At 36.2% G+C, this 24,189-nt stretch overlaps 1 protein-coding gene and 1 long non-coding RNA gene across 2 annotated transcripts; both read right to left on the reverse strand.

Moving 5' to 3' along the window:
* Positions 1 to 511: 511 nt before the first annotated feature.
* On the reverse strand, positions 512 to 23,137 carry LOC121408223. The gene is made up of 5 exons (XM_041599617.1): positions 22,955 to 23,137; positions 7,305 to 7,409; positions 6,165 to 6,315; positions 3,816 to 3,913; positions 512 to 2,655 (listed from the first exon to the last, which is right to left on the reverse strand). The coding sequence occupies exons 1-5, from the start codon at positions 23,075 to 23,077 to the stop codon at positions 2,146 to 2,148; spliced, it is 987 nt and encodes a 328-aa protein (XP_041455551.1). The 5' UTR covers positions 23,078 to 23,137; the 3' UTR covers positions 512 to 2,145.
* Positions 11,959 to 22,569, reverse strand: LOC121408225. Its single transcript, XR_005969017.1, has 3 exons — positions 22,369 to 22,569; positions 18,151 to 18,155; positions 11,959 to 12,205 (listed from the first exon to the last, which is right to left on the reverse strand). It is a non-coding gene; the product is annotated as an uncharacterized LOC121408225 (long non-coding RNA).
* Positions 23,138 to 24,189: the final 1,052 nt, after the last annotated feature.

Below are 24,189 nucleotides of genomic sequence, written 5' to 3' on the forward strand. Positions count from 1 at the left end.
TCCCTTTCAGCAAACAACAAATACTGATATCAGGGGGGGGGGGGCACATAGGCCAATCAGGATTGATGGGGGATAACACACTAGTCTTATATCGCATGCATTATATACAACTCGTAAAATGGGTAGACTAGCTCCTCTGAAGATGATTCTGTAATTCATCTTTACTTTATCAAATACCATTTACATCACTACAAAATAGATAAAGAGGTGGGAAAATCATCAAAAATGGGTCCCTTTTTACACAAAACAAAAAACATTGTTTCTATGGTCAGGAATATGTTGCTAGAGTTGATGTTCATATTCTTGACTGAAAAGTGATATCCTGGAATACAAGTATATACAACTAATACAGACATTGCAACTGTATATTTCAATAAGACAATATCATTGTACATATCAACAGCCTACGTTACCATAAGGAAGTCTTTCAAAATATCTATACATCAGTATAATTGAATAGAAAGTTCATGTACTAATAAGAAGAATTGACATAAATTTTGCAACAATTTTGTTGCGGATTATGTGTTCATACTTCAATAAGTTATGTAGAAAATATATTTCTATTGTTAACATCAACAAATGAATCATCAAATTATCATACAGTGTACTCGGGGGGGAAATATAGGGGGTGATGATTTGACAAGATCCTCTGTAAAAAACATGGCTGCCCTATGAAATGCAACACAGAATTCCAAATGAAAACCTAGAACGGATTCTATTTGTGATGACTCAGAAATCAACAATTTATCAAATGATAATATAACACCAGCTACATGTATAAAATATTCATCATTCTGTCATTAATTGACACAAATAAGCAATATACACCTAGACCTCAACATGTAACATTTCAGAAGTCCAAGTTCACCATAAGCTTTACTTAAAATCCATGTAATAATGCATGTACATGAAGGTATAACCATGGATCTATTATAGCTCCATGGTATAACTGCATTTGGTGAGCATACTGCGTGGATTCTTATTCAATTATCAAACAAGAGCGGAACTGATAGCCGGGCTGATAGCATTTCTAAATAGCAGGTGCTGTCAATCACCCAAAGTAGATGCAAGTTTTATGACCAATACATGTTTAACATAATGCTTTGTATATTTCACCCATTATTGTGGAAGTAGAGTCATAGTTTTGCATTCCCTGTGTGAGGCTATTAAATTCCTTTCATCAAGTCCTTTAACTGTTTAATAGTGAATATATATGCAGAAACAAACAATTTTTGCAGTTGGTCAAATAGCCTGTTCAGATATGGTGCAAAAAAAGTTCAGCAACTACCTTTCCGGTGGTTGAATATGGTGATACATATATGTATGAAAGTATTACATTTTGTGTGTGCATATCAGCATCTTCATCAACGTATTTTGGTATAGATATTGGCTTGGTTCGTATATTTTTTTTAAATCGATTGGGCTGAAGAGGTATATAAACAGCCACATCTCAATTACCAATGAAAGTTTGTAACACTAGCAAATACAGGCTGTGGAAATTTTTCATCATGCTCAACAAAGAGATGATATTCCAAAACACTGTAATTAAAAAAAAAGTGATTTCATCAGAACTATAAACTCACATAAAAATAAGAACAAAAGGAAGCAGGACAGGTCAATCGGTAGAGCAGGGTTTCAGATTTCAGATTTCAATCCCTACTTGGTGCACTAGTACCGGTAAGGCATTTCTCCTCAATACCAGGTAGCTCTGAGAGAACCTTAAGCCTTCGGGCCTTATTGCTCAAAGGCATAATTTATACTTTTTAGCGATCAATCTAAAAATTTCCACAACTTTTTTATTTTATGTTTAATCAAAATTATTTCATAATGATGTAAAATTTTTGGCAATTCTCTGGGCAAAACCTATTTTTACAATGAAATATTTTGACAGAAATTATTTGGTTCAATAATTTTATTAGTTGCCTCTGCAACATTTGTCAACATGTCAAATAGCATTTACTTTGTTCACAAGCTGTCAGCGAGATTTGCTGCTCTTTACTAATCAAGCCCCTTTGTATCATGCAGATATTGCCTACATCTTCATAAATCTGTAGCTATGATTTAATTGATATCATGGAGAATATGCTTGTTTTGAAGAATAACGCAGCAGAATGTACAATAAAAGAAATATTAAGCACAATGATGTTACTCCTGAGTATTATGGACCTTGCCATTTTTGGCCTGCAGAAGGTCAACAATAGCATCAATTTTCTTGGAGCTTGCATTCTGCGCCTGGAGTAGGTTAATAATAGCATCCATTTTCTGGGAACTTGCATTTTGGGCCTGGAGTAGGCCGATGACAGAGTCTATTTTCTTGGCGATGGCGCTCTGGCCATGAAGGAGGCCGATGACAGTGTCCATTTTGTGGGAGACGGTTTCCAGGAGGTCTACCTGCTGTTGGGCAAGCATGCGATCAAAATCCTTGGATTCAGCCTCAGAGACCTTCCTCTGAAGGGCAGGTGAATACTTGTAAGCCGCTTGTCCTGCTGGAGTTGATGGACCGGGCCGCGACCCCGAGCCGCTACGTCCTGCTAGCTCCGCAGACACGCGCACGATATCATAAAGGTCGTCATTGTCTTCATCAACATGAAACTCTAGATCCATCATATCTTGGCTCTGTTGGCTCTGTTCTGCGGACTCCCACTCATCTTCTGACTGAAAGACGAAGGGAAAAATATATATAAAATCAAAATTATTGAGATATCTCTCCCAAGTACACCCGTTTGTTTTCTTGCGTGCCAGTGTTAGCTTCAATTACATGAATGGGCAATACATACTTCGTAGAGCAAAAAACTAACTGCATGCATGATAAAATTGTGTACAGAGCTACAAACATTGATCTGAGCTAATACACACTTCAATCCACTTTTACCAAAGATATTATATGTAACAGATGAAACACACCATCACTTTGCACATTGTCTAGAAATGACAATGCTACTTCTGACTCCTTAAAGCAAATAATTACTGTTAATTTGAGATATCAGAGAAACACAGCACATCATATTGTGTTTACTGGTCAAATTGCAAATCATCATTTCATTTGCCTATGATCTGACCACAACACTCTCACTATACGTAATGCAGTCATTTCATAATAAAAATAATGAAACAAGTGTACAGTACTGCAAAACTGAGAAAAAATTTCAACACCACTCCGTCAGGGTATACCACGAGACCATTGATAGAGCAGTCAACAAATGCCATCATAAAGTAAGCTTTATGGATCTGCCACTTGAGCTCTCTCCATATACTATTTATGTATGTATATCAATATAAACAAAAGCAGTTATGATCAAAACTACTTATATGACACCTAGATAGATCCTTGTCATTTGATTGGTTGTTTGATATCGTTTATTCAGCCCATTTTACAATGACGTCATCAACCGTGCGATTTTGGATTCATTCATCGTGCAATTTTGGATACATACGATTTTGTCTGTTGCACGTGTGCAACGAGACTGCAGGCACCACAAATTCCACTCATGTTTGCAGCGCTCATGTTGTATGTACACGGTCGACAATTAACAGACCGAGCTCACACAGCATCAGTATATTTTGCATCGAAATTGATAAATTTCATATTTAAAATAATCTATTTTTTAGGTGTCATACGAGCCAAATAATGAATACTGAATGCAATGGACAGAATCGTCCTCCTTCATTCGGTGAAAGATGAAATGAATGATCCATCTTCACTTCATCTTTCATCTCATGAAGTATTCTGTCCATTGCACTCATAAACATTCAATATTTGTATGATAGATATGTGCGGTTTTTATTTGATTATTTCACACCCCTGATAAACTTACATCTGAAGATGGCAAGTCCTCCGGATTAGTTTGTGGAGCTGCTAAGACCTCCAGGACATCTTCATGTGTTTTGTTGTAGGCTGGTTTGGTTTCTCCATCTGCATTTGAAACAACAACAAAAATGGAGATGAATAACAAACCACCAAAAAAGCCATTTTTTATTTCTTAAATGTATATTGTTGATCTGTAAAATATTGTAAGCTTTTTTGAATGCTCTCTTGTACTATTTGTCACCAGGTGGGGGTTTCATAAAGCTGTTCGTAAAATACGAATGACTTTCCGCACGACTGGTGATCCTTTCTTTTGCTATGTGATAATTAATTTATGACCTAAGAACATGTTCAAGTCGTACGTAAAGTCGTTCATACATGTAACTTTACCAACAGCTTTATGAAACACCCACCTGATTGCCTCGTTATTTTTCTACAATGTGCTTCTCATCTACTTTCAGTTTCCACTCTGTGTCTATGATTTGTGTCTGCGATTTCTCAAAATTATAGTAGTCAAATTACAAAATATACATTATATTAAACCTTACATTAATGAAATCAAACATACTAGTGAGAGTGACTGGCAAGTTGTATTCTTCATTTTCTTGTTTGGGATCATCCATCATGTTTTACGTCTCCTATGACCAGAGGTACTGTAGCCATAATACGCTGGTTTTCATAGCAGGCACAACTGATATCCATGCACTGCAGTTGATTATGATTCGACTTGCAATGCCCACTATGTCAACAAATTGTATGGTTGCCTCCCATTACAAGAGACATCAAAGATTTTCAATTGATCAAAATTTAATCAATAATTATTACAAAGATAATATCAGCAATATGAAAATAATTTTCAATTGTGTTCAAATTTCCAACATGGGCGATTCCATACGTGTCGTACGGGACATTTTGACAACAATTTCTAGTTTCCTAGCCGAATGCTTGAGCAATAAAATATTCTTTTTGTCAATGATAAAGCTATAGTGGTTAGTCATGTGAAAAACTAATAACCAACACAAAAAAATTGATTAGGCCTATGGGTAAATTATAGGTGAAAATGTTGTGTGTCGTTCGAGACGCAGAAATGTCCCGTACGACACAACATTTTAAAGCTCTAATTCACCTATGGACAACATATTTTTATTAGTTGTCATTTTTTGCAAGTCTACCCAATAGTACTTTATTATTACCTCAAAGCAAACTGAATTTCTTAGTTCGTTTGGACAGCAGGTTGAAAAATGCTGTGAAAATGGCTGATTTTTCTAGCATGGAATCACCTTCATACATCCATCAGAACCAGTTTCTGACAGGCAAGTAAACATCTCATACCAAAGAGAGAAACTTTCCAACATGGCTGTAATAGCCCTCATCTTGGCGTAATGATATCATCATAGAATTTTAGCATATCCATCAAATATATAATTTCAAAATTCTAGTGATATTTCGTGTGCATTAATGACAAAATACAAACATGGAGGTAAAAAAGAATGGAGTACCATACTCATTTCATTTCATTTAAAGCCATGTTTGATGCCACAGGGATAAAATATGTCAGGCATGCATGGGTTTCATTGTTGTTGTTTTTATGCAGATCATATTTGGCATGAAATTGGGCAAAATATTGGATGATAAAAGATTCCTAACTACAGACTTACAGGCCAGATACAACATGAAATCTGCTTTTCGCTTCCTCTGGTTGGATATTATGAGCAGACACATTGCTATCTTTTACGGGGAAAGCAAAAATAAATGTTGTAATTTTTTATTGAAATATGATTTGAAATTACTCCACTGAGCTCATGTGGCTGCACCTGTGACACATACATGTAACACCACAAATGGGTGTATTCCTTGAAACTTTTTCGATAATGAGGAAGTGTGTAGAATTTAGTGAAATGTTAATCTAAACATTTTCAAATTCTGAGGTTTTTTTCACATTTTCAAACTGTTATACAATATTTTGCCTAATTTCAGGACATATAAAAATAAGGCTTTGAGATATATTTGGCATATACATGTATGTTTACTACATGTATGCACATTTTGTGAACAACTGCAATTAGAAATACATGCATTTGCAATTCCCTATTTTAACCAAATCACTCTTCAGTTTCCCATGAAACTGGCAGCATCATAGGTCACCGCCAAAGGCTACAGTGCACCTGTGTATTTTTTCTTTTGTAATTCTTTTACATGTACATGAATTAATTTGCATTTCATTGTCACTCCACCCTTTTTACCACCACGATACAAGTGTGAATTTTCAGCATTGTTGGACATGTACAATTAGCAAAAATGCAGCTTACATGTATATAACCAATCAAAAAATAAAAATCATCAAATTGTCTCCTCTTACCTGCCGTCCCTTTGCCAGCCTTATAGGCGAGAGCACGACACTTCATACAATGCCATTTCTTTTTTACCTCTGTCCATTCACGTAGTGGTCCACCCGCAGCTCTGAGGGCATGAACAGCACCTTTCCACACCTTCTTTCTTCTTTCCTCAACCTAAAGTCATACCAAAAAAATTACAAAAATACCCTGTATATGTCTTAATGTACAAAGAGAATCATACAATTGCCATAAATATGTATTTTTTTATTTCCCCCACCATAGTAACTGTGTGTCTGCTTCATGGCACACTTGTATCTGTTTCCAAGACATATTCAATTCTCTTGTCTTACCTTAGCTCAGCTTTTCATTAGATTTTTAATTTTCATTTTTCCAATTTACCGAATTGATTTATTTCATGCCTGCTTAATGGAACAATACGTCTCAAAAAACCTGCTTATGTAACAATAAACAACAAACAAACAACCACTCAATAAACTGGTTGAAAAAAAAGTTTAAAAGAAAGGGGGGGGGTTGCTGGGCAGGCCTAACGATTTGTAATATAACATTACTATGTTGGTGTGAGAATCTCATAGAGGGACATAAACTTAACCCCCCTCAACATTTTTTGCGATATATCTGCTGCCCAAATTGTTTCTACCGCAGAGCTCGCTGACTTTTTAGTTTCAAGTCTCCCACAAGTTTTGAGACCAACATTGCGACCCCTAATTTCCCCACCCAGTCTTCTTAGACATTGAAATAGCCCAGTCTGTTTAGGGGCAACCTTCTTCAGGAAGAGGTCTGCCTTCTTGAAAACACTGACAATTTGTTTCCCATTTTGCATCCCTTCTTACTTTGGAAAAGTCTTGCGCATGAGATACATGTATGTTCACACCTTAATGACCCCTTCTCAGTCCGGTGTGCTTTTGTCGATTGGCTTAGAATTTTGCAAAACACATTGACCTTCTTAATCTTTCCGCAAGCAATTTTACCCCAAGATCTTGCCTCCAATCTGGTATTCATTTCACTGGATTTGTGCAAAATATTCCTTTTTTTTTATTGCATACAACCTATCATTTTTAAAATGCGCATTAAATAAGGTCACTGTATCATACATCTAAGTCTGGCTACTGTAAATTATTCCAAGCATGCATAATTGTACCTACCTTGTTGGAACAATGGCCTGATTTTAAAGAGAGTCTATGCTGATTTCGCCTAACGTATTCAATCAGGGCTGCTACCTCACCTCGGGTGAAGTTATACTTCCTCACCTGAAATGAAGATGAGAAAAGAGATATTAAAAAATAAGGATTTTTTTATAGGTCAAGTCCACCTCAGAAAAATGTTGATTTAAATCAATAGAGAAAAATCAGACAGGCACAATGCTGAAAATTTCATCAAAATCAGATGTAAAATAAGAAAGTTATGACATTTCAAAGTTTCGCTTATTTTTAACATAATAGTTATATGAACGAGCCAGTTACATCCAAATGAGAGAGTCGATGATGTCACTCACCCACTATTTCTTTTGTTTTTTATTGTTTGAATAATTCAATATTTCAATTTTTACGAATTTGACGATTAGGACCTCCTTGCCTGAAGCACAAAATGTTAAAATAACGGAATTCCACGTGTTCAGGGAGGAATGAAACTACATTTCACATGACAATGACGAGAAAATGAAAATATTTCATATAATAAAATACAAAAGAAATTGTGAGTGATGTCATCAGTTCCTCATTTGCATACCGACCGAGATGTGCATATAAGTGTTTTGTGAAATGAAGCGAAAATTCAAAATGCCATAACTTTCTTATTTTACACCCGATTTTGATGAAATTTTCAGTGTTATGCTTGTTGAATTTTTCTCTTTTTATTCAAATCAAGTTTTTGTTGGGGTGGACTTGTCCTTTAAGTTTGCAACATCAAACAAATATGTTAGTACAAACGGGAATGAAATGATATCCTGTACCGGTATGCAGTTTTATTGTTGCTACAAATGTGTAATGTCTGTAACACAATGGTGATGTACTGTAATGTACAGAACATTTTTGTTCACTTCAACGAATTATGGAAAACCCAAAACAAAAAAAAATGCTTAGAGTTCGCTACACATCCATTTACTGAGCATGTTAAGGCTCCATAATGAAAATGTAAGGTAAACATTCCTGGAAATACGTATTTTCAGTTCAGTGGTTGAAGCGGGACATTTTAGCACTTTTTAATCTAGCACCGCTCATGATTTTGCCGCCCTCAATACGCGTCACGTAACTAGGTTGCATTACACCTATTATTCATACAACTTGACTCTTATTTAAATTTGATTCTTTTAATTATTTTTTGTTAATTAAAATAGAGATCAAAAAATGAAAATTTTCTTGCCATATTACTTTCCACCAATAGAGGGCGTACAAAAAAATATGCCCAAAATTCAAGTTTTTGAGCGATCTGGTGAATACAAAAATTATTCCCAAGTTACTAATGAAAAATAAATTGCAACTGTATGGAAATTAGTAATTTTGGTCACAAAAGTGATAGTTTAATGATTTTTTAAAGTGTGTGCTCTGTACCACATTGGCATACCATAGTCCTACCTGTAGATTACCCACACAGGCAGGGTGGTAGCAATGAACAAGTGGTGTTAACCTCAGATTCTAAACATAACTAGCAGTTTGGTGCATTTGTATAGTTGCCTTTTCCTTCGGTTCGTGGGACCCTATACATCCCCATGCAGCGCCTAGTCTTGAGGACGCAATGATGATGATTTTTTTTAGATATGTCATATACTTCTTCATCATTGACGTCTTGACACTCTCTCCATAGTGTCTTAAGCGAAGGACCAAAACAAAGATGGATTTCCCTAAGAAATCCATCTTTTAAACCGAAATCACGAGAATTCTATCAATTTTATTAATTCTTACACCTTCCTACGCCTTATGCGTAGGAAGGTTTTAAATATTATTATCTAAAAATATTTTAAAAATGAAGATTTCTTACCTAACTGATGCCGCGTAGATCTCTCGTTCCATATGTAAACAACGGAAATACAATAGCGTCGACCCTTGAACCGCTTATGTATGACGAACTTCCGGAAAGCAATGCCGTCCTAACGAACAATTTAGAGATAAAAATTCTTATTCAACAAATATTAAAATTTATTTTCTGATCATAAATAATTTAGATACATTAATATGAATTATTTTAAATAAAAAAATATATTTCAATATTTGTTAAATAAGAATTTTTATCTCTAAATTGTTCGTTAAGACGGCATTGCTTTCCGGAAGTACGTCATACATAAGCGGTTCAAGGGTCGACGCTATTGTATTTCCGTTGTTTACATGTGGAACGAGAGGTCTATGCTTCATCAGTTAGGTAAGAAATCTTCATTTTTTTATATTTTTAGATAATAATATTTAAAACCTTCCTACGCATTAGGCGTAGGAAGGTGTAAGAATTAATAAAATTAATAGAATTCTCGTGATATCGGTTTAAAAAGATGGATTTCTTAGGGAAATCCATCTTTGTTTTGGTCCTTCGCTTAAGACACTATGGAGAGTGTCAAGACGTCAATGATGAAGAAGTATATGACATATCTAAAAAAATCATCATCATTGCGTCCTCAAGACTACGCCGCGCCAGGCGTCAGTGTAGGTATGTGACAAAAAAAATGAAAATCCTCAAATATCAATGAATTTGGTATCATTTGAAAGCCCTTAAAAAGACTTTCAAATGATACCAAGAACTCAAATTTTCATCAAGAAATTATAAAGTTATTCCAGTTTAAGTCGCGCATATTCATCCAAATTTGTGGTCATTGTCTTAATGTAAAGTCAATGGAGTGCATAACCGATTTTTGTGACCATTTTGTGTCAATTTTGAACTCAAGTCTTCAAAGGGCTCTAACTTCTTTGTTTTTGAGCCCTTTGAAGTAATTTAGGTATCAATGGAAAGGTGAAAGAAAACTCAATTGATGTGTAATCATTTCACTTGGTAATTTTTCTTCTTAATATGTGTAAAATAATTTCTTTTAATTAATTCTAATTAATTATGCAAATTACACAAAATCACAATTACTCGCCTCTTTTTTTTGCCAAATGAAGGTGATAATGAGAGATAATTTATATATAATTTAGTTGGCATCAAAACAGCATCATGTAGATAATTTCCTAAATGAATTTGTTTAAAGTATTGTTTTTGTAATTTCTAATGTATTTCTTTGTTTTTCTGATATAAATTACAATTAGCTCTTTTTCAACTTTAGTATTGTGTACATGTATCATGTATGGGGTCTTTTTTTACATATGAAAAATATTCCTTTTGTACATATACTTTGTATGGTATAAAAATACAAGTGTGTTTTTCTGATGTATTTGATTGTTTCACCAATTCTTTATGTATTTTATTGTTTCAACAATTTGTTTATAGATGGATAATGTAGCTTTCATTTTGGAGACCGTGGGCATTCGATTACAATTTTTTTAGGAAGGATGAGCAGCAGAGTCTGAGGGTGTTAAGATGTAGCATTGCATGTAATTCAAGTATCAAGAAGGAAACATAAAAATTAAGCTAAAATATGCATTTCTTAGATATGTATGATTACAACAAAGGCCATGTTCGAGCACTCTTTTTTAATGAAAAATAAGTTCATATTCTAGCGTGAAATCACTGCACATAAATAAAGCTCTGAACAGCAACAAAAACAGGCATCAAAGCTCCAACACTCAAAACAAGAGAACAAAAGTGACACAAAAACTTAAACAAATCCCATCCCCATTTCAACTTATGAACACGACCCCCCCCTGCACCCTTCTTGAAAAAAAAAATCATAATTATAATAAAATAGAAAAAAAATGAATAACATAGAAAAAAAATAGACAATAGAGCCATGTGGAAGTGAAATATTTCCTCTGAGTTTTCATGTATTTTCTTACAAGAGTGAAAAATTAAACAACATATTTTTTGCATTTTAATCATGGGCGGAAATTGGCCCCGAAGGTAGGGGGACGCTGGCATCGGCGGCGAAAGCCAACAATTTTAGGGGGGACCACCACCAAATTATTTTGATAATCAAAAAAATACACCAAAGGTTATCAACCAAAAATTATAGGGGGGACGCAGAAAACTAAATTTGACAAGCAAAAAAAAAAAGAAAAGAAAAAAAAAAGGTTATCAAAAAAAAAAATTGGGGTGGGGGGATCGTCCCCCACCTCAAATTAAGGGCAGGGGGGGTACACTTCCCCCAGCTTTCGCCGCCTATGGATGCTGGCAACTCTGACAAGTTAAAAAAAAAAAGTTTATCCCCAAACTGTTGTAAGGTCATTTTAACCCCAAAAAGTTTGACCAAAAAAGAAAAAAAGAAAGAAAAAAAATGTATTATTGTTACATGTCCCCCTATTATTTTGGGTAGGGGGACGTGTCCCCCTGGGATTTCCACCCATGATTTTAATTTTAGAAAAGTCAACATTGATATTCCACTGTCAAAAGCAAATCCAGTTGCCAAATGAAACGATAATCACCCACCTCGACTCTTGACTTGAGTCACATAACCTTGGGATGATAAAATCTTTCTGTGACAAATGTATGTATTAAAATCAATATCAGAATAATTATCTACGGTATAATGACAGAGATTTCCCCAAAAAGGCACAACATTATCATCAAGTAAGCAATTTAAGATCTAGTTCAATCCAGCATGAACGACTCACTATTGACCGCTCCCATCAACCTGCCAACCGCAGGCGCATCGGGCAGCTCGACTGCTGAGAGACCGGCTGTGACAAGGGTAGCATCACCCGCCAACCGCTGGCACATCGGGCAGCTCGACTGCCGAGAGACCGGCTGTGACAAGGGTAGCTGGCATCTCTTATATCTGGACTGCGCAATGTCAGAATGGCGTGATTTTGGATTTTTTAATAATTTAAATATATTTAGAGCTAATTTTTATACCTAATCGGTACTTATTTTTACTTACCATAAAAAATTTTCGAACATTTACGCGTCCAAAAATTTGATGAACTTTCAAGCTCCGATATCCACACTTTACAGGCCAGTATCCACATTGAAACTTATGTGGTAAAATGTACCACAGTCTGGGGCACGCGCGACTGCTCCCTACATATAGTACTGTGGGATGGGTTGGAGCATAGAGGATTCATGTACTATAGAGGCTGTGTGCACACAACAATAGACCCCAAGCCATGTGCATTCATCCATGCTTGGGTGCACAACTCAGCAGAGCTGCATTGTCAGGCCAGCCAAGAGATCTAATGATCACTTGAAGAGTCGACATGAGCGAGACGAGGACGTCTGTGAACAACACAACAACCTTTGCTTCGCCCTTTCGCTCTTCGAGGTTTATCGAAAAGCTATATCTACAAGCTACATCTACACCAGGAATACATCACATCTCAGCAAACATCCACATAGTCTGCAAGTTTAGTTTGGCCTGCTTTTTGGTTCTCATTATTGTTTTCACCGTGCTTTCGGTTATTTTCAACGTGCCCTGCACCATCACTTTCTTGGTAAGTATCACTGATACTTCCCTCCTGATAACCCCCTTTCCTTCCTTCCCAACAGGTTAATCCCATAACCAATATCCTATTATTTTACCACAGTGGCGCTTGCGAATCTTACTTTGCGCGAATTGGCATCCCATTAGATTTCAGTTCGTTCTTTTCGTTTATTTGGAGTGTGTTTTAGGAGTGTTCTGCTTCCTTCATAAATTTTTGGAAGGGGGTAGATATTGGAGTGTGTTTAAAAGATCGAAAATACATTGTGCTCTTTATTTGTTATTGCTTGTGAGTTGTGATATTAAAGTGATATTCTGATTATTTTTCTGAATGCTTGTTGTCTTGCATGGGAGCGAGACTCCAGAAATAAATTTGTATCTTTGACATTTTGCAAAGCATAAGTCAATCCTTGTATTTAATACGCAATTTGTTTTTTGGATTTAAACTTGTACTAATTTTACTGTCCAATTTTAGTGGGATAATTGTATCAAATTCTCCAGATTATCCCAGCTATCAATTTTGTTATATTTCCCACATTGCGCAAAATTGCGAGATTTTGGAACTTTGATTTTCTAGTCTCTTTCCCATATTTTGTTTGTGTAATTTTTGAGTGATTCTGAATGCTGAATTTTCATGCTCTTTGCAGTGTTCTGTTTGTGAATATTTGCCTTGGGCGTGGCTCAGTTAGTGAATGAACCAAGCTGCATTGTGCTTGTTTTCTTTCACTTGTTTGGCTGAGCATTAGTTCAATAGTTTGTTGAATATTGTATAGTCACCACATTTTCCAATTTGAAATAATTATTGTTTTCTGGATTAAAATGAAATAAGTGGATACTTATTTTCAGCCATTTTCCAAGGAAGTTCCTTGTTTAATAATAAAAAAAGATTGAAATCAAAGCTTGATTTTAGGAATCGAAATCAGGATATTTGATATTCTTCGGTATATTGTCTTGCTATGAAATCTCAAGGTGGGATTAGGAATTTTGATTTCTGCTTGGTATTCCACATTATCATCGAATTTGACATTGTTCTGCGCTGAATGCAATATAGCAGGAAGGTATTTTTAGCCTGGAATTTTATATTCTACTTATATTCCTTCACTGTGATTGGTTTAAATCTTTGAACTAAGCAAATTTGCAAAGAATTTTCTGTTAATAGGTCCAATTGGGTTTCATGTTTTTGAAATATGGTTGTTTGAAATACTTTTGATCAAACTGTGGAGGATACCACATGTTTTCTAGAAGTCAATGGCAGACCTCTTCCACTTGGTTTAATAAAGAAAAAGTTTCTGTTTTAGACAAACCAATTTATGATGGCATTAATGGTAGTTGGAAAGTTTTTCTTCAACAATTTTCTCGGTATGCCGATAAAGCAGGTTGGACCGCCAGGCAGAGAATCAATAATTTGTATTTGTGTTTGCAGGGGCAAGCTGCTGAATTTTGTGCAGCTATATTTGAAAGCAACCCCAGAATTGATTACTTTGATTTAGTTTTTGAATTGGGACATAGGTTTGGAATCGAAGGTTTGGAAACGATTCACCTAATACATACCCTCAGAATGTCCAAACTCACCGAGGGCATCCTGCTTTTGTTTATAGCCAATTTTCTTCACATTATTTTCCAAACCCCAGAACACAATGTCCAGTCCAGGCTACCCCTGATATTTTGCGGGATTCTACCCCAAAGTCATGTAACTATAATTCAAGGGACTCCGATGGAGTTGGAAAGTCTCAATGGAAGACTGAGATTGCCTGTATTAATAACAAGTTAGACAATCTCATTAGTACCCTTGCTTCATGTAAACTTTCAAAATCCAATTACCCAAACTGGGAAGGGTTGAAGATAGAGGCCGACCTTCAACCCCAATAACAGAAGGCCAGGGTCCCAAAAAGAAATTAGATCCACCCAAATCTGGTAGTCTGATCTCTGGCAATGGGGAGGGTTTTGACCCAACAGTTGAAATAAATGTGGCTTTGACCACAGCTTTTGAAACTGAGGGCACCCAATCCAGTGGGGAGGGTTTTGACCCGAAAGTCAAATCAGATATGGCTTTGACCACAGCTCTTGAAATTAAGGGCTTTGACCCTAAAGTTGAATCAGATGTGGCTTTGACCACCTCTCTTGAAACTGAGGGCTCCCAATCCAAACCTGACCAGCAGAGACCGACCTCATCCGCAAGGGCGAAACTTGATTTAAGTAACAAGTTAGATATCCCTATTTCCTCACCAATTTCTAGTAAGGGTCCATCCTTATTTGTTAATACTCCTATTATTTCTGAATCTGCAAAGGAGCAGTGCAAAAATATTATTTCTGATCCTTTATTTCTAAGTCCTAAAGTGGTAGAAAAAGAAGCCACTCCAGCCAAAACAGAATTGACAGCTGACATTGTTAATAAAATGACTGTCAATTCTAACATTTCTGATAGTTCAGAAATTGTCTTTCAATCCAAGTCTAATTTGATTGTTGTAAATACTTATAAGATTGGGTTGAATTTGTTAGGATTTAATCCTAACCCAGATAAGCGTGCAATCTGCTGGGATAGTGCTGTAACTATCTCTTGTCAAGGTTTCTCTTGCAATGACCTGCAAATTATGCATCATAGTTTTGCGCGAGATCACCGTTGCTATCCTTTTAGGTTGTACGGTACCACCTTGGTACCACCATGGAATTGCGTAAATTATTTTGCCTGCATACTTTCAAGAAATTGTATTTTGGCATTGATGATTTTCCTTTACTTATAATTTGAAAATACCTTGTTATTAATTTGCTCAAATTTGATAAGGTATTCACTGAAGAGAATTCTTGTAATATTCCTGGCTTATGTATCTATTACTCATATCATTCAGAGACAAATTGTCTTGTATTTGATTTTGATCAATTTTTGACTTCAGAATTTACACCATTGCTTAGTATTCATATTTTCTACCAAATTTGATTTAAATTTAAAAGCATGGTGTTCTAAATATCCAAATCTGAAGATAGTCTTTCATTTGTGATTAGGAATCAAAATCCTATATTCGTCATCTGCACAGGTGTCTCGAACACAATTAACTCAAAGTGTCGAGAACACAACCCCAAAATATCAGTCCCAGGGGAACGAAACCCAAGAAGAACTAAAAGACAATCGTTCACTTTAATAAACATTAAATGAATAAAAAGGAGGGGGTAGGGAATAATGAAAATTTCATTAAATATTTAGCGATTTTATTGATTCAAAATAAACCATGCCTGTGAACATTGTTACTTTATCCCTTTAAAGTTTAAACAGTTATATTTGGGAATGCTTTGGAAGTTAAGTTTCTTCTATCCAGCCTTATGATGCGCATATAACATACAGCACATCCTTTAGGTTTTATCAAAAGGGGTAAAATGCTTCTGAATTCAAAATGATTCAAAGTTATTTCCATTCATAATGTTTGTAAACAGATTCCTCAGGTAATTGTGTTCAAAGTTTTATACAAAACTACTCCCCTTTTAATTAAGCAGATGCTTTAGATAATTTCTTTAAGTGCTTTCTATAGAAAGCTATTTCCATTGATCAAGGGTTCTTCAGTCAATTGGAGGATTTGCAGAAAGCCTCCGAAAATAAGCTATTGATCAATTTCAATCAAATAATACAAATGTATTTCTTTTGTTTAGTTTCTTGAGCAGACCCTCTGAATATTTGAGAGCAGACTTGAGAAACACCCAAATTTGTTGTCTTCAACCCTGGTTGCAGAACATACATAATAGGTTGGAATTGCTATTGTCTATAGAAAGTAGGGCAATCTATTAAACTCTTTAAGGGTGACAAACTTTTCAGACTATAGGTGAAAACATTGTAAATAGTTCACCTTTGGAGTAATTTCTCTTTTAGGGCAATGAGTTATGTAATTTGCATTCTTTCTCTAAGAATCTTCCAGGGCTGGGTGTTAGTTAATCTAAATTGTTCAGACTAGTTTGTCTGAATTAATCTTATTGTTATTGTCAATCAGGAGTGTTACTAGGGAGTTCCAATTCATTTGGTTTATTCAGTACATATCTATTTTGAGAGTACTTGTTATTTCCCATGTGCTTGTCCATGGTCAAAATACATGTACTTACCTCGGAATATTTTTTGTGCTGATGAACTAACAATGTCTTTGTTAGAGTAGCTGCAAATTTGACATTCATTTTCTAAAGTCTGACATTTTTACTTTCACCTAGAATGTTATTGACACTATTGAATACAATTCTTCTTAAACATTGACATAAAGTCACTTAAAATAATGGGAAATATTATTTATCATTATGCTATAAATCATTAAGTAACTTGAAAAGCTGACACTGTTTTAGCATATGTAATTGGAGACAAGAATTACACAAATGTAAACACTTGTCAATAATTTTAATCTATATCTTTTTATAGATTGGAGTTTAATTTGTGGTCTTTTCTTAAATTAGTTAATGAATAGAACTTATACTTTGAGCAAATGAGTTTCCAGTCCATTGCTTCCAAAATGTTTGAGTAGTTTACAAATCAGGTGAAAAATATTATGCTACTTAACATTTTGGCACAATATTCCTGGGATTATTTAATGCAGGTTATGTGTGTGAGGTCTTGAATTTTATGACTTCAGACTTTATCATTTTGCAGGGTTATTCATTTTTAAACTTCACAATAACCAGAATGGCTTTTTGTTTATTCTGGTTATAACCTCCTTGGGAATCTGTTAACTTATAGATTTCTGCAAGGAAGATATGAAAATTGTTAACTAAGCAAATTGATAGAGTTCAATAAGGTTCTCTTTTTACTGGATAGATGACAAATATTAACAGATTCTCCTGAATCTGATTGCTTGTCTCTTGGCAATGAGTGCGGAGATCCATCAAAGGACTCCAGACACAATCCTGTCCGAGGACTAGCCCCAGAAATTGGGATTTGTATTTATTCAGTAATAATAATCAAGCCCCAAATCCTTACAAGTCTAAGAATTTATCTTTATGGAAGGGGTTAAGAGTAAAACAAATTTTATAGAAATTTGGTGACCTTTGGGTCAACTATTTTTCTGGCTGCTGCAAGCATGCGTTCATATGTACATTACAAATTTTAGAAATTCCAGTATTCCTGGGATGAGGATAAGCTTGTCAAGTGAAGGGTTCAATAATCAATTAAAAGGATCATTTATAAATTCACATTGATGAGCTACCTCATTAACCGTCTGCTCAAAAAGCTTTAACTTTTTCACAAGAATTATTTTTTCTGGTTTAAGGGAAAATGTACATATCGGCTTCTGTAGACAATGGTTCAGGTGTCGTTCCCTTACAGGAGTAAAGATTTCTAGATCTTGACTTGTGGGATGATAACCACCAACAAAGTCTTCATAAGCATTTCAATGAATATATGCATTCATGTATTCTCCTTTCCCTTGCGGGCGTAAGGCTTGACCTTCGCTCTTCTGGTAGTCCATTTCCCTTTCGGGCGTAAGGCTTGACCTTCGCTCTTCTGGTTGTCCATTTCCCTTGTGGGCGTAAGGCTTGACCTTAGCTCTTCTGGCAGTCCATTTTTATATTAATATATTTTTGCAAAACTTTAGAAATCCCCCTTGTAGTCTCGGTATTAGCATCAAGTTTATCATGTGGCAGCGTTTGTTTGATTAAAATACTTGTATCCAAAAGTCACATTGATAAGTCTCCCCTTGACCTTTTACCTGAGAAGTTGGTTAGTTCTTTTAATGTTTAAAATAAATTTGGGCATATGTTAAAATAAACCGACTAAATGGCATGTTCATCCTCTGACACTTGCGACTCCAGACAGTTTCTTGCAAGCCTCTGAGAGCGGCAGTGGATTAACATTTATCGTTCCCTCCTTTCACTGAGGACTGCTTAGATCCACATGTGTACATATGACATATGGCCGGACGATGACAGTCCAAAAATAAGGGAAGTAACGATGTTCTAAAGTCGGGGGGAGTGTGGTAAAATGTACCACAGTCTGGGGCACGCGCGACTGCTCCCTACATATAGTACTGTGGGATGGGTTGGAACATAGATGATTCATGTACTAAAGAGGCTGTGTGCACACAACAATAGACCCCAAGCCATGTGCATTCATCCATGCTTGGGTGCACAACTCAGCAGAGCTGCATTGTCAGGCCAGCCAAGAGATCTAATGATCACTTGAAGAGTCGACATAGCGAGACGAGGACGTCTGTGAACAACACAACAACCTTTGCTTCGCCCTTTCGCTCTTCGAGGTTTATCGAAAAGCTATATCTACAAGCTACATCTACACCAGGAATACATCACATCTCAGCAAACATCCACATAGTCTGCAAGTTTAGTTTGGCCTGCTTTTTGGTTCTCATTATTATTTTCACCGTGCTTTCGGTTATTTTCAACGTGCCCTGCACCATCACTTTCTTGGTAAGTATCACTGATACTTCCCTCCTGATAACCCCCTTTCCTTCCTTCCTAAGGGTCATTCCATGTCAATTCACCCAACGAGTTAAATCGCACCGTCTCAGAATTCGTTCATTTTTGGTATATAGGGAGTTTGACATGGCCCATGTCCACATATTTTTTTTTAGCGCAATCGGATGCACGGTTTTCCCGTTATGACACGCCCAATTTCGTTGATTTGGCCGAAAATGGGCGTGGCCGCCAAGTTTTAAGCGACCATAGCTCGGTAACTGATGGACCAAAATCAGTAAAAAAGGTATCAGTGGATAGAAAATTGAATGAACTATCTGAAAAATGTGTTATTTTTTATGTAGGGGTAATATAATGAGTGATGACCTTTTGATCTTTGCATTGACCTTGAATTTGACCCCCGAGGTCACACTATTTTTAGTCAATATTTTTATATCTGAATTCCTAACATTATTTTTACACAATATCAAAAAATTGGAAGTGTATTATTTTTTCTCTGTCTTAAAACCACTCTCAAAATATGCTTTCTTACTGCAAAAATTCTCATTACAGTCCCACACATATCTATTTGTGCTGGGTCAGTGAACGTGCATTCAATACTTGTGATGCAATAAGGGATGGATGCACTCTTTTACTGAAGCTGTACAATTCATGTCTTTCCACTGTTCTTAAACATATAGTTTATGTCCAGCCAACCTCAGTAAACAGTAATAACATGTTTTATCATGAAGGAATAGTTCCCTGCCCATAATTACCATATGAGGCAGATACATGTATGACCCACTGTAATTTCTTTGTAATGTAAACAAATTTTCACTGTGTGGGTTTCATGTACTGGATTGTTCCCAAAGTGTACAATGTATACAAATTGATCCATTGAGCTGAGCCCTCCCCCCCCCCCCACCAAAAAGGCATTTCATAAATTGTAATGTATGTAGAATTACATGTAACCAGATTCACTGATAAGATAAGACACTTGTTCCTGCTGAACCAGCTCTTTCCTCAACTTACAGCAGTTTATTTGTTTTTTGCTTTTTTTTTGCTTGGACACTTGCCTAGATATCTTATGCTATAGATGTACCATTTCATGAGTGACTATTCAGATAGCACATGTTTTGTACGTAATTTGTCCAACTTATCGAGGGAACACATTGGTTAGTGATCAGAAGTTACATGTAGACGGGGGGGGGGGGGGGGGGACTTCCATTGACAATTAGATAACATGCGCAACCAAAAAACGTAAAAAAATATAGATCACTTTTTCAAGATATTGCATGTTACTTACATGAGTAATAAGGGTGTCAAAAACACTTAAATAACGAAAACAGGGTACATGTATTTATTTCGCTAGGAAAGCTACGTGTTTACAGTCCAATTTGCGAGGGTATAAAACATTATAATAGTTAAAATGATTAACCCTGGATTAGTACGGTAGATGAGATCTCCAAAGAGTTTGGAGACTATCCTGTCAAATTTATGCATCCTCATGGGCTAGCAAAGGAAGATATGTGTTGGGTCGGAGAAGAAAACATTGTGCTAGATTAATGCTCTGTCTTTTCATCATCATCTCAGAAATATGTCATCTCAGAAACTTATATTGCAAAAATATACCCACATTGGACACATTCTCTTGAGCTCTGATCAGTACAAGATTGGTCCTGGGGTAGGGGGGGGGGCAGTCAAATGTAGCACTGTACAGTTACACACGCGAGGCCAAATTATTTCCAAACACCACCTAAACGAGTTTTTCTCTGTGTGCAAAATAACCCCGTAAACAAGTTTTTCACAGGCTTTATTTACTATTTACACTTTTGGCCCCTAAACAAGTCGTCGCCAGAATATGACCCCGGGGAAAAAAAACATACCCTAAACACGTTTGGCCAGTCTAATAACAAAGCTTTGGGAAAAAAATACCCTAAATGCGCTTCACCCTGCAATTGACCATTGACCAGTCTTTCAAAACTACCCCTTTTTTTAAAATTGGTGTTTTTGACATCCTTAACGAGTGCATGCGTGGCTTGCATCCAAAACTGTAAAACCACACCTTTAAAGGGGAAGTTCACCCTGACAAAAACTTTATTGTAAAAATAGCAGAAAAAATAATACAAATATTGCCGAAGGTTTGAGAAAAATTCATCAAATAATTAAAAAGTTATTAGAATTTCAATTGTTTGATTTGTGACGTCATATGCGAGCAGCATTCCTACATAGCGAATGGTAAAAAATCAATGAAATGTCATTTTCTCAGAAAATTGAAAATGGGTTTCACTGTACCTTTTGTATATCAATAGACAAATCATTTCACACCCGATCATGAATAGAAAACAAAATCAAGTCATCAGGAACCATGCAAAATTTGAAATTCATGCATTTTATATTACATAACACATGGGGCAGCTGCTCGTTTATGACGTCACAAATCCAAAACTTTGAACTCTAATAACTTTCTTACTCTTTAACGGATTTTCCTCAAACCTTCACCAATATTTTTTACTATTTTTTCTGCTATTTTTGCAACAAAGTTTTCTTCAGGGTGAACTTCCCCTTTAAATGCATTTTTTTGTCACACGTGTGTACAGTAATATATTTGACTGCCCCCCAGAAGATTGGTAAAATGTATTAAGGTAGTGTAATTCATGTTTCTCATGGACCTACCTCATAATGCTGATTTGCAGGCATGCACATCATTACATACAAGTTTTGAGATACTTCGTATCAACATACATTATGTGTATTCACTATACAATACAGAAATTAGTATGTGTGGGACTGTAGTAAAAATATTTGCAAAAAGTATGCCTTCTTCGAGAGAAGTTGGAACAAAAACAAAAAATAATACACCTCCAGTTTTTTAATATTATATAGAAATAATGTAAGGTATTCATATATTGAAATATTTACTCAAAATAGTGTGACCCCGGGGGTCAAATTCAAGGTCAATGCAAAGGTCAAAAGGTCATCACTCATTATATTGCCCCTACATAAAAAATAACACATTTTTCATATAGTTCATTCAATTTCCTATCCAATGATACCATTTTTACTGATTTTGGTGCATCGGTTACCGAGCCACGGTCATTTAAAACTTGGCGGCCGCGCCCATTTTCGGTCAAATCACCGAAATTGGGCGTGTCATAACGGGAAAACCGTGCATCCGATTGCGCTAAAAAAAAATATGTGGACATGGGCCATGTCAAACTCCCTATATACCAAAAATGAACGAATTCTGAGATGGTGCGATTTAATTTTAATTTATTTTTGGGTGATTTGACACGGAATGACCCCTAACAGGTTAATCCCATAACCAATATCCTATTATTTTACCACACTTATATGTACAGAAAGAGCACATCTTCAGCTGTCTGTTAAAAGGCACGAGATTGCATCTACTATGTGCACATGCGCATTAAACCCCATTTTCGACAAGCCGCCCAGACAGAGGCGATGCCACTCACACCAAAACCTGCGCGAAAACCGTGCCACCAAAACCAGCGCTCGCAATGCCCCGTATTCGCACATACCTAGTTAGTGGGGAGTGACCATACGTACAGTATACCAGTATATGACTTTCACTCCCCAAAACGCCCCAGGCTACTCAAGACTAGGTAATATAGCTAAAAAAAATATGCGAAAAGAACCCACAACATGCAGTCTTTCCACTTCTATTTTATCTCACATATCGGATATCGCAGTAGTACTGTCGCATCGATTGGCCTCTAACGATTGTGCTATAAACGGCGATTCAGTTCTGATGCAATTCGATGTCTCCATCACAGAATGGTGAAAAGCTCATTGGGTACGCGTGTACAAGAATTACATGCGCTGGTGAAGGGAATGTCCCACAGTGTGGATTGATTTCGACAATTAACTCACGCTCACTCTCACTCAGGAAATTGAATAACAAAATTGACATACCCGGCCTGGACCCCTTCCTCTATTAGCATTGTAAAGCGATGAATTTTCTGTTCCCCTACTGGGTGGTGAGTCTGGGTCGATGCTGGGTATCTTTGGTAATATCCTCACAAAAGGCAGCGACATTTTCGGTTTTCGTTCTTTCAATCTGATCCACAAAGCCAAAACTTGATTGATGATATAGGGTATCCACAAAAACTGGAAGAGAAAATGAAAATAATAAACCTGAGAGTATATACGCTCATAATGAAGTCCCCCAATCAGTGGCGTAGCTACGGGGGGGGCCTGGGGGGGCACGTGCCCCCCCCCCCCTGAGATGTGGTGTGCCCCCCCCCCCCCTGGTGCCCCCCCAGAAAAAAATTGGTAGAGCAAAAAAAAAAAGAAAAGAAAAAAGGGAGAAAGAAGAAAGAAAAAGGAAAAGAAGAAGAAAGACAGAAGAAAAAAAGAAGAGGAAAATAAGAGGAGGATTTGTGTGTGTGTGTGTCACTGGGGTAAGGGGTATCTAAAATTCTCCTCTCAAAATCCACAAATATCTTCCACATCCTAATCAATATTCAGGAATCCATTCAAGAATCAAGTGTAGGATGTCATTATCTGTCACATATTTGGAGAGAATTTCTGCATGAAAAGGAACTTTGAGGATCAATATTGGAATCAAGGATTGAAGGCATGATTTATGGTATATGTAGTACAGTCCCATGTACTGCTTTTGAGTGTCTGATGATCAACTCATAACAGAGTTTTAGCTGACACACTGCTGGCTTGGAAGGACTTCAGTCTATCTATGAGATGAAGCATAAGTCATTGTTCATCTAGAGAAAAACCAGATCGAGATACCAGGTTTTTATGTGCCAATTTTTCTGTAGCTTTCAGGGCATTTTGATGTGAGAAAGAAAGCCCTTCTGTACTTGTTGAAAATAGCTGCTGAGTGACATTTATCTTAACTTCATTCATGTATTGGTTGCTATGTGGCTGAAAACTGAAGGCTACATCTACATGTTATTCTGTTTAGTCTTCTGTATTGGACTCTTGCCCTTCTCTTGCCCATCATATTGATGATCACAATTTCATATCTACGATGCATGAAGCATTATTAGCGGGTTTGTCAGTATGTTAATGCTTTATGGCTTCTGGTAAATAATTGAATTAAATTTCTCGATACGAACAAGCCTACTGGTCAACCAGCTATTTTTGACTTTGTAATGATAATCTGATATTGGTCATCATGGTCATGCCCA

The sequence above is a fragment of the Lytechinus variegatus genome, chromosome 2 (assembly GCF_018143015.1).
Source record: "Lytechinus variegatus isolate NC3 chromosome 2, Lvar_3.0, whole genome shotgun sequence".
Taxonomy (NCBI): domain Eukaryota; kingdom Metazoa; phylum Echinodermata; class Echinoidea; order Temnopleuroida; family Toxopneustidae; genus Lytechinus; species Lytechinus variegatus.